The following is an 11,834-nucleotide window of genomic DNA, read 5'->3' on the forward strand; positions in this document are numbered from 1 at the left end:
GATGGTTCATTATCGACAAGAAAAGTCTGAAAATCATTTCCATAAGAAAAATATTCTTTCTTAGGCCTTTTACTCCTTCTCAGTTCCTCATTAGAGGTAATTTCTCTATTTGTTTCAACATGTGTATGAGAAATTTTATCAGACAATGGATAAATATATTCAAAGAACTCAACATTCTTTGTTTCAATTATAGTATTGCAATCAAACACGTCACTTTTCAAAACAAGGAATTTATATGCAGCACTATGTTCAGCGTATCCAATAAGCATGCAATCAACAGTTTTAGAACCTATTTTTCTCTTTTTAGGTTCAGGCAAAAGAACTTTAGCAAGACACCTCACACTTTTAAATATTTAAAATTAGGTTTATAACCCTTCCACAATTCATAATGAGTTTTGCATGTTCTTCTATGTGGTATTCTATTTTATAGGTGACATGAAGATAAAATAACTTCACCCCACAAATTATCAGGAGCATTAGAACTAACTAGCATAGACTTCATCATCTCTTTCAATGTTATATTTTTTCTTTCAGCTACTCCATTTGACTCAGGTAAATAAGGCGGAGTTACTTCATGAATAATTCCATTATTTTCACAAAATTCATTTAAAGATAAATATTTCCCACTTTTATCTGATCTAATTCTCTTGATTTTTCTACTAAGTTGATTTTCAACCTCAGTTTTATAAGAAATAAAAGATTAAATGCATCATCTTTATTTGTAAGCAAATACAACTTAGTATATCTAGAAAAATCATCAATAAAAGTCACATAATATCTTTTACCACCTCTAGTCATAGTCTCCTTTAAATCGCCTAAATCAATGTGAATTAAAGATAACAATTCAGTTTCTCTATTTACGGAAAAACAAGTCTTTCTAGTACATTTAGCTTCAGTACATATTTCACACTTGTTAATATTGCTTGAGTTTAAACCAAATATTAATCCTAGCGACTACATTTTCTTTATATACGCGACATTAACATGTCCTAGTCTAGCATGCCACAAAGAAATTGACTCAACCATATAAGCAGAAGAAGATGCATTTTTATTGCTAGTATCAGAAGTATTAAGTACAAATAAACCATGGTTACAATATCCATTTCCCACAAAAATATCATTTTTGGTCAATACGACCTCATTATTCTCGAAAGAAACCTTCACTCCAACTTTTCCTAATAATCCCAAGGAAACCAAATTGGTTTGGATATTAGGAACATGTAATACATCACTCAATGCTAGAGTTTTACCAGATGTGAGTTTGAGAAGAATTTTTCCTTTCCCAAGAACGCAAGTTATTCTTGAGTCACCAAGATAAATAGTTTCTTCTCCTTCCTCAATTTGGGATTAAGACAAAAATTTATTTTTGTCTGCACAAATGTGCCTAGTAGCACCAGAGTCTATCACTCAATTTCTCATATTAGCCACATTATTTATTTGGGAAATGACCGTAATAATTATATTATCCGCTTTAGCCAACTTTAATTTTGACTTAACGAGATTATATTTATCCCAATTCTTCTATTGCATTGAGGTGCATTTTTCTTGAAGGTTTTAATATTATCATTGGATATGTAACCATGTCTATTCACATACCTGTGTTTGGACATTAGTGTCTGCTAAGGTTGTTGATGCAATAACGTATTTGCAATACCATGGATATCTGGCAGGACAGCCGGACCAGTAGCAGCGAAGACAACACCAAAATTGGTAGCACCATCAACAATTTTGGCAGTAGTCTTACTTGCCATAGTTTCTTAGATTGTAAGGAAATGACACCGAAAAATAACAATAGTAATACTGCTTCAATATTATTTGTAAGAGGATACACGGATTGACTTGAGTCGTGCCAGACACTGTCCTAAAAAGCTATTTCAGCAATGTAAAATATTTTCCCAGGATTAAACAAGCTCATCTCTAATTTATTTATAGGATACAGGAATCAACAAAATATTTATATTACAATAATCCAACAAGATTGAAAAGAGAATAGGACAAAGAAAATGGAAATAAGAGAAGCTAAGAGAAAAAGAGAAGAAGGCTAATAGCCTGTTTGGCCAAACTTATTTTTGGTCAAAAGTGTTGTTTTTTTTTCTCCAAAAGCACTTTTGGCCAAAAATTGAGGTGTTTGGCCAAACTTCTGGAAGGAAAAAAAGTGTTTTTGAGGAGAAGCAGAAAAAAGTAGCTTCTCTCCAAAATCACTTTTTTGAGAAGCACTTTTGAGAAAAATACACTTAGAAGTAGTTTTTTAAAGCTTGGCCAAACACTAATTGCTGCTCAGAAGTGTTTTTCAAACTAATTAGCCAAACACAAACTGCTTCTCACCAAAAATACTTTTGAGAAAAACACTTTTGAAAAAAAGCACTTCTCAAAATAAGCTGATTTTTGCTGCTTGGCCAAACGAGCTATAATTAAAAAATCACTTCTGATCGGATGATTATTGTGCAGCCAAATGATGGTTATTTATACTTGAAATTGCATGTAAATTTGTAGTGGATGACAAGAAAGTTGCTAATCAAGTTTGCCACTTGGACTTATCTTTAAAATATTGCCATATATATAGAGAGAGAAGTTGAGTCGAAAGCAATGAATGCACATTACCAGAAAATCGCTGCTTTTCCGACTGAAATAGAGTCGTCGGAGTTCCGGTAACATTTCCAATAGAAGCACTTGGAATTCTTTTCAAAATTATAATTCTACTTTTTAGAAAAAAATTAGAATTATAATTTTGAAAAGAATTCCAAAACTAAGTTGCAAACAAATTATAGGCAAATAGTAATTAATTTAGTATTCAGTGTTCACTAGGAGTTGGCTGAAAGAGTCCACTTAAAATTTGATGTGACACATATATCGAATGTTTTTTTTCTTAAAAAGATTATTGAAAAGATTTATATCCCAGATGCTATTAAGTAATTAACTAGGGGTGTTCAAACTGAACTGAAAAACCACGCTAAATCGAAAAACCAAACCAAATCGATTAAAAAACCCGACTAGGTTTGGTTTGACTTGGTTTGATATTGAATAAAAAACCCGAATCAAACCGACATATAAATATATAAATTTTATTTATATTTTTAGAAAATGTAGAAATATTTGGGATCCTCTTATGTATTAACCTTGAAAGCATAAATTAACAGAAAAAAAACTATCATGTGTTACTAAAATCTCTCATTAGAATATTTTAATAGATCATATGTTCGTCAATTTTTTTCCATATTTACTAAACATATATTCACTTATCAAAGTTTTATCTATAATTTTAATAAAGTAAGATTGAAATAATATTCATGTAACAAAAAAACCCGAAAACCCAAAAAACCCGACAAAACCGAACTAATCCAAACTGATATAATTGGTTTGGTTTGATTTTGATAAAAACCGAACCAACCCGGTCCATGTACACCCCTATAATTAACTAAGGCGTGTGAACTTGGTCGTATTTGATATTATAAAAACTCAAGTGTTTAACGGTCCTAACCTCCAAAGTGGACTTCAATCAAATTATGCTAAACGAACTAAAGAAAGTAATTATAAAGAATAATGATAATGGAATCCACGATATATTGTAAAGGAATTATATTAGCATTAAATTGAAGATTGGTTTTGATTATTTTTATTCAACATCGAATAATTTGATGATATTGAGGGAATAGGAGTTGAGATCATTGTCCTTATCAATTTTTTTTAAAAAAATGACATGTGGCAAGGGAATAAAATACCGATAAATTAAAGATTGGGATCTGATTATTTTTATTCAATATCTAATAATTTGATGATGGGGGAATAGAGTTGAGACCAAATTCCTTTACCAAAAAAAGAAAAAGACATATCATAAGGAATTTAATATAAATAAAAACTGGATTTGAATAATTTTATATTCAACAGGTCATTATTTGATGATGGAGGGAATAGGAGTTGAGACCAACATTCTTCACCAAACCCAAAAAAAGAGGCTTTAATTAAGTAACAATTATTGATCGTTTTTTATTAATGATAAACTTATTTATTTTAACAGAAATAATTAAAATCAAAATATTGCTGATGCAGGGAGTTTAGTTTGCTGGTAGGGAGAGAGGGGATAACTGTCCAAATTATAACTAGAGTTTAATATACTCAATCTGTTTATGAGTTGCCGTAAATGGGAAGCAGGGTATTACAACAACAACCCAGTATAATTTTACGTGTGGGGTTTAGGAGGATAGTGTGTACGCAGATCTTATCCCTACCCCGGGAAAGCAGAATGTTAAATAATGAAAAAAATAGACTCCCCTTTAATTAGTCTTACGTGTCGAAATAAGATTAGACGAGGTACCTAAACGAGTGTCAGATACCAAATGGGAAACAAAGATAAAAAAGAAATTAAGAAGCCATTATAACTGGTTTTTTATAATTGTGTGACTATAAATCATCTCATTAAAAATAAAAATAAAGTTTTAAAGTTAAATTATTTCTAAATATAAAAAATTATCATTGATTTTGGAACAAATTAGGAAAATATGCCACATAAGTTGCAACTGATCGAGTACCTCAATAGTGTTGCCGGTAGTGTTAGTATTTTTTTGATAGTAGTGACATGTGGCGGAGCCATATTCAATCAAGGGGTGTCGATAAAAATTACACTGTATTGTTAGATTTTTTTTTTTTGGTTTTATGTATATTACTATATGTTGATTCCCCTTGACTTTTCGGTGTATCTAATTTTTTATATTTTGACACTCCTTAGTGAAAACCGAACCGGAAAACATACCGAACCAAAAAGTCAAACCAAACCGATCAAAAAACCCGTCTAGGTTTGGTTTGGTATTGAGTAAAAGAGCCCGAATCAAGCTGACATATAAATATATAATTTTTATATATACTTTTAAGATTTTATATAGAATTTCTTTAAAAAATATCTAAAAATATTTGAGATTCTCTTATGGGATATAATATTTAATAGAATATGAAGTGCTCCATATTTATTAACCTTAAATAATGAATTGTATGATCACTTTCTTAGCAAGTGTTACTGAAATATATTAAATTCTTATATCTTTTTTGAATTTGAAGTGGTTATTATTATTTAGGTATCATATTGATATTTATTTTTAATTACTAAATTCCGTTAACCTTGAAAGATTACATCAACGAAAAATTATTGTGAGACGACTAAAAAAATAACTATCATGTGTTATTACAAAAATATTTCTTAAGAATATTTTAATAGATAATATATTTATAATTTTTTAAATTTTTACTAAACATATATTTACTTATAAAAAATTTAATAAAGTAAGATTGAAATAATATTTAAGTAACAAAAAATCCGAAAACCTGAAAAACCCGACAAAAACGAATCAATCCAAGCCGATATAGTTGGTTTGGTTTGATTTTTCAAAATCAAATCAATCCGGTCTATGTACACCCCTACCCCTTGGTGAGAATTCTGGCTCTGCCACCCGTAGTGGTGCATTATAAGTTTATGTACCTCAACTTATGGGACCTGCTTTCTCTCACCAGCACAATATCATCAATAACAGCTAAATTCCCAGCCGTGTTTGTATTTAACTATTACCTACCACATATTGATATTTGGTATTTTTTGTCTGAGCTTAGACATTTATCTTGAATTAAAGATAGTTGAGAAAACACACAAATAAACCAGCTCACTATTGTCTGAGCCATATCTGTCAACATGACAAAAACTAGAAGTACCCTTTTGAGTTTTCTCCAGCCAAATGATAGAAAGAAAGGGAATAATAGTTCTTTATTTTTACTTTTTTGGGGGTCTGAGGGACTAATATAGTTCTGAATATGCACAAAAAACTTCGTATCACTTGTAGAACACAATTTTAGACCCTGTCATTTTCTCAATCCAACAAAAGGTCAATGGAGTACTACTTTTCTCAATTCCCAATAAAGCGGGACAGTCTGGTGCACAAGTTATTTTGCGTTCACGGTCTAGGAAAGAGCCACAATCCAAGCGATGTGATATATACAAGTTATTCTAATACAAGCATTAATCATTATTTTCACGGTTCGGACTCGTAACTTATACGCCACACACAGGAAGTTTTATCGTTGTTCCAAGGCTCCCATTCACTTTTCTTAATTTCCAGTAAAAGAAAAAAAGAAAAGAAACAATAGTGGCCAACCTGTTCTAATCAAGTCTTCAAACCGCCCATGGATGACCAAGAATTTCCCTCCCCTTTCATTGGTCACCAAAAAAAAAAAAAAATCGCACTAAGCTCTCGCTATGAGCAAGGTCCATAAAAAGGCCGGACCATAAGGATCTATCGTACGCAGACTTACTCTGCATTTCTACAAGAAGATGTTTTCACGACTCGAACTCGTGACCTCCTGATCAAATGACAGCAACTTTACCGGGTACGCCAAGGCACCCTTCACTAGTAATAAATAAACAAATTCCCTAAAGTTCCATTTTTCCAAGTATGCAAACCCTATACTTAACTATTGATTTAACATTTTTTTTCCAATTATTAGGAGTAAAAGTCCCTTGTGAGATTACACTGAGTTTATTATTGTCATACAGTAAAGTCCAAAGAGAGTGTATCTCCTTTACAAAATATTTATATAAAAGAAACAAACTCACTTCTTTTTGGACTTGGTTTATTCATAAACAACTCCCGAATGTTTAAAGGGAAAAGGAAGTTCTAACTAAGCATTGATTGATATCAAAATATGGAAATAAAGTTGAAAGTGAACATTCAAAAAAGACCATATATCTTACATTGTCATGAAGGGTGTATTTTACAGAACCCCAAAAATGAGAACAATAAAACATAGTGACAAAGAAAATCAAGAAAATTAAACAAAACTTCTATGGGATAAGTAGAAGTAAAAAATTAACAAAACCAACCTAAACATTCTCAAAATTACCTTATAAAAGTATTTCTTCAAAAGTGACTTGACTATGCTTCACCTTAAAACAGTCTGTTTACCTTCACAAGGTAGGAGTAACGTATACACTACCCGTCCGAGACCTAATTCGTGGGGTTTCACCGAGTTTGTTGTTATTGTTTTCAGATATTCCAAATACTCCACAAGCTTTCCCCAAGAAAACTTACAAACGTTCTCACAGACCCTTTTTCAACTCCAAATTCCTCTTCTCTATAACCATTATCATAGCTACAGGTATTTTCCTTCAAAGAATCAGACTCACAAATTTCAGTCTTTTTCACTTCACATGAACCACCATATGACGATCCTTTGTTTTTATTTCTCCTTTGTTTCTTGCTCTTTCCTTTTTTCTTCTGCAACCCCATATCTTCAAAAGCATCTATAATCTCATGAATAAGTTGACGATTAGGTGATGAATCCCATTTTATCCAGTAACTCATGTAGCAGTTGAAACAGTAACAGCAATTGTTGTTATTCTTATGAGTACTAGAGTTTCCAAGATTGTTGGAAAAATTGGTGGAGGAATTATTACAAGCAATTAAATAAGCCAAGACTTGTCTATCTTCTTGAGGTAAAGCTGAAAATAGTGTCAAGATTGTAGCTGGTAACAAAGAAAGTTGGTCTGATAATACCAAAGGTGGAGGAGTAATTGGATGAACTGTGCCTTTACTATAAAGCTTCTTCATATTTAATTCAAAGAAATGAAAATAACTTAGTAAGAGAAATAAGGAGTTTTTTTGGTGGTTTCGAGGATGAGGGAAGAAGGAGGAGAGAAAATAAATATTGTGAAGGATTTTGAAGTTTGAAGAGGTCTTGTACTCTTGTTATTTGAGAAGAGAAAGAGAGAAAGTGCATAGAAGTTGATGACAATTGGGCTTATACTCTCCGGTTTACAATTATTGACCAATTTGCTTTTTCATTTTTGTTCAAAATAAATGTTCATTTATGTAATCAAGAAAGAATTCAATTTATTTTTACAAAATAACCCCTATATACATATCTCTAAAACGTTTTCTTACTCCTCACATTAAATGTTTAATTAGGGGTAGTTTAGTCATAGTAGGTATTTTTGTATAGAATTTAATATTTTCTTAATGGACGTGTTAAAAGCAAATTGGTCACTTATTGTGAACCGGATGGAGTACTAAATGATGAAAGCCAAGGGCTTTGGGGAGTGGTCACTTGGATGTACTCTCTCCGGTTTACTTTAATTATTTTTTTGAATGTTTTCATATATATTAAAGAATTCATTTTTTAGCACTAATTAACGATAAAATTGACTATATTAACCTTAATTTATCTTTTTGGAATATAACAAATACTCTTAGACTTTTTATTTCAAGGGCAACTTTAAAAAAAAAAACTTAATTCCTTCTTGATATATGAAAAAATCAAATACTGTGGACCACAAAAAGTGCAAAAATCAATTAAAGTTGACCAGGAGAGTAGTAGTTTTTGAGAAAGTTTGAGGAATTAGTCTTAAAGATGAGTTGAAATTTTTTGATTGGTGTTACTGAATTCTGATTGAATTTAGTCAAGAGAGACACAGTCTGATTAGAAGTATGGGACCCCAACTTTTTGGAATCTAAAGACTAATCTCAATTTCTTTGAAATGGTAAAGGGTCCGTTATCATTAATTAGAGATCTTTGGCTCCAGCTCTGCATATGAAATTTTCTTCGATAGGAAATATCAACCGAGCTAGTAAATTTTGAATTTGAAACAAAACAAAAATATATATTAAACTGGAAATCAGATTATCACATTTGTTTAATTTTATTATTCGTTAAATTGGAAATAAAAATTTTCTCTCGTTGTTACCTCTTTAACATCTATCATTAGTTTTAATGTTTAGGACCAAAAGTGTCCACTTTCTGGATACATTCTGTTAAGGTATACATCAAGGGCCAAATATCCCAACTACGCAGGGGCGGAGCTAGAGAGCCGAGTGCGGGTTCGGACGAATCGAGTAGCTTTGTTTTGAACCATGTGTTTGTCTTAAAAAATTCATTGAATATATATAAATTATTAATTTAGAACCTAGTAACTTAAAACAATTAAAATCCCGAACCCATAAGCTTGAAATTCTGGCTCCGCCTCTGTCCCTACGCATTAGATGGTCATTTCTCTGCCCAGAACTATACACTTCAGAGAAATTAAACTCTAATTAATACCGAGATCCAAAGTCAAATGTATTTACCAACTCATTATATTCATCCTCTGCTCTTTTAATTTCACAGCATTTCAATCATAACCAATAACCATTCTCCCACCAACTATAAATTCAAGTTCAAATAAGAAATACAGTAGATAACGTACTCAAACAAATAGTGCAAATTTTGCAACATGAACAAAAAACAAGTGAGCACCAATTTTTCATGCCTATAATTTCAACAGCAGATAATGAACCTAAGTTTTGATGGAATAAGATATAAATCCAGCATTACAGGGACATATTCCTACATTACTCACTAATCTAGGGTCATATGGTCTAACGCTGCAGCATGATAACCATCAATTGTTCGCTTCATATCATCAAACTGAGAAATGACATATTCTAGTTTCTTGCAACAGATCTCGTTTGATATTCTTGGTACATAGTCACACTTCTCAAAAGGACGATATTCACATGCGCTTTTGATTTCTTCTCGCAGTGTGACCTGGATGTCCTGTTGTAATTGGTGCAATATCATCTATTTAGTTCTCAAACTGATTTAGTTCAATCAGAACTCTATATAGACTCAGTTATTTCAGACAAAACTAATGATAAATTGCCCATGACAACAGCAAACTAGTTCCCAGTGTAAAAGTATACAGAAATTTCGCATTCAATACCAAATGGCAAATAAATGCACATAAAGTAAAAAGGACCACAATCAGTAACCGAGCAAGAGTATCATCAGAGTCATACAATGAAATGCCAAGAGCAGCAGCACGAAAGGTTAACGGCTTCTTATTACACATAAAATGGTTTTGTTAACAGATAAAGAGGTTCTAGAACTTCTAGGTGTGAATTAGTAAAGAATGTTCAAACCTTGATTAGTTGCATAAACTCACTGCAATGGTTGTTAATAAGCTCCTTCCTCGGACCACTTGGATTTGCCATTTCATCCATTACACCTCCTGCTAGCTCCAGAACTCTAACTATCCTCTGCAAACATCAGAGAAAGATACAAAATCAGCCGAAATATTTCAATAATGTAACAGTTACTGAAAATAGAACTCAAAAGTATTTTGAAAACAAAGATACAAATGTAACAGTTACTGAAACCAGCCCATTTTAAGTCAATAATTCTCTAAAGCATTTACCTTCTCAACATTTTGCAGCCGCTGCAACGAAGTATTCTGGCTTTGTAAATCCATGGTATTCTGCGTGTATCTGTTGAGACAGGTGATAAAGATGACTGAATTTAAAACAGAGATCGAGCTAGATGTGGAGAAATGAAACAGGATCTAGAAAACCCGGTTCAGTGCAGTTCACAGGGTATTTTGGTTCATAGCTCTCTGCAGTCAAAATAATTAAGGGACGATCAAAGGGAACCTTCCATAATCAATGGGAAAAATAGAAGAGAAAACTTTTCCTAATAAGAGCGCTACTAGTCCTCGGGGATTTCTCCGTCATCAAAACCAAAAACAAAAACAACAAAAGAACTTCTTATTACAAGTTTTACGTCAATTACACTAACAACACATGTATTCTTCAATACTACTGAAACTACTCCTATTTCGAGCTTTATTAACCAAAAAAAAAAATCCTTTATGAATGGACAATAAAACTTTATATATTGGGTTTCTGGGGAAAAAAAAAACTTATCTTTCTTTATTGAATGGACAGTAGGTGATTGCTCCAGAGACTTAAAAAGTAAAAGAGCTTTTCCAAAGAGAATTCTGAGAGCAAGTCATATAGCTCCCACTCCCACCCACCCAGCAAGTATGAGGCGACATTGATAAATTTCTATTTGGCAAGGAAAATAAACAAGTAATTTTATGAAGTTAAAAGTTGTGCAAAGCGCCAACTATTACAATTGGACAGTTTTAGAAACGACGAAACTAAAAAATGAGTACAATTTCATTCAGGCATTTTGCCAAACAGGTAAAGGGCATCTCAAAACTGACTTGGAAAACTACAAAACCTCGGTTATTATAAGGTTATTTTCCCACTCATCAACTACATTAACCAATTTAAAAACTGCGGGAAGTTGGAAACATCAGACAAGCAAGCAAGAAAGAAAGAAAGCAAGAAAGCTTATGAATTTGATTACCATTACCTTGTTTGTGAGGCCTAGGGAAGAAGAGTTATGGAGATTAGCCCTAGCTTTGATTCAAGAGAACAGCCAAGTTCTTTGATCACTGCAAGATTATATTAGAAATCTTTTTTTTTTTTAAGGATAAATGGTTGGTTTAATAGGAATTGGAACATATAACCTAACATAAAATATTGGTTTCAAATAAAACTTAATCTATAGGGATAATTTCACATAAATACAACTCACATATATGACTTGCAACATAATAGCCCAGTTATAAATTTACAAATCTGTAGCCAAAAATAGTCGGCTAATATTTGTAAAAAGAGTATTTTTTAGATTTTTTACTTGGCAACGGAGTTTAATCAGGATAATTATCTTATTTAGATGAAATCACGAGATTTTCTAATTCTTCTGTCGTATAATTTCTCCCCCAATTTGTCTTTACTGTTGCAAGTTGTCCCCCAATTTTTCATTGATTCTACTTATATGGTAAAATTTAGAAACAATTGCTGCAAGTTCGTGATTTAGCTGAGAATCAACAAGAAAAGTAGATTTATACATGAATTATTCCAAAAAAAGGAAGAAAACATGAAAAAAAATTAATTTGATTATACATATGCGGTACATGTATAATGATGTATAACTATGTATAAACTGTATATGGAATGTATAATAATGTATATCAA

General features: G+C 31.8%; 2 protein-coding genes across 3 annotated transcripts; both read right to left on the bottom strand.

Moving 5' to 3' along the window:
* Positions 1–6,647: 6,647 nt before the first annotated feature.
* LOC107785313 (uncharacterized) lies at positions 6,648–7,747 on the bottom strand. The gene has a single exon (XM_016606586.2). The coding sequence runs from the start codon at positions 7,584–7,586 to the stop codon at positions 7,023–7,025; it is 564 nt and encodes a 187-aa protein (XP_016462072.1). The 5' UTR covers positions 7,587–7,747; the 3' UTR covers positions 6,648–7,022.
* A 1,402-nt stretch (positions 7,748–9,149) lies between these two features.
* On the bottom strand, positions 9,150–11,834 carry LOC107785314 (mediator of RNA polymerase II transcription subunit 11-like). Of its 2 annotated transcripts, none has more exons than XM_075233572.1 (4): positions 11,167–11,834; positions 10,208–10,402; positions 9,933–10,049; positions 9,150–9,567 (listed from the first exon to the last, which is right to left on the bottom strand). In XM_075233572.1, exons 2-4 carry the CDS (start codon positions 10,259–10,261, stop codon positions 9,370–9,372), a joined length of 369 nt encoding a protein of 122 aa, XP_075089673.1. In that variant the 5' UTR covers positions 10,262–10,402; positions 11,167–11,834; the 3' UTR covers positions 9,150–9,369. The 2 variants fall into 2 exon arrangements, with proteins under 2 accessions (XP_075089673.1, XP_016462074.1); XM_016606588.2 differs by having other exon boundaries at positions 10,208–10,277; positions 11,167–11,833.

Source organism: Nicotiana tabacum, chromosome 16, assembly GCF_000715075.1.
Source record: "Nicotiana tabacum cultivar K326 chromosome 16, ASM71507v2, whole genome shotgun sequence".
NCBI lineage: Eukaryota > Viridiplantae > Streptophyta > Magnoliopsida > Solanales > Solanaceae > Nicotiana > Nicotiana tabacum.

Excerpts from the sequence above, each read along its gene's own strand:
- LOC107785313 (XM_016606586.2), bottom strand. The coding sequence starts at position 7,586 with ATGAAGAAGCTTTATAGTAAAGGCACAGTTCATCCAATTACTCCTCCA.
- LOC107785314 (XM_075233572.1), bottom strand. The coding sequence starts at position 10,261 with ATGGATTTACAAAGCCAGAATACTTCGTTGCAGCGGCTGCAAAATGTT. Across the intron at positions 10,050-10,207 it reads GGCTGCAAAATGTTGAGAAG|AGGATAGTTAGAGTTCTGGA; the intron begins GTAAATGCTTTA and ends TGATGTTTGCAG. Across the intron at positions 9,568-9,932 it reads AGTTTATGCAACTAATCAAG|GACATCCAGGTCACACTGCG; the intron begins GTTTGAACATTC and ends CAATTACAACAG.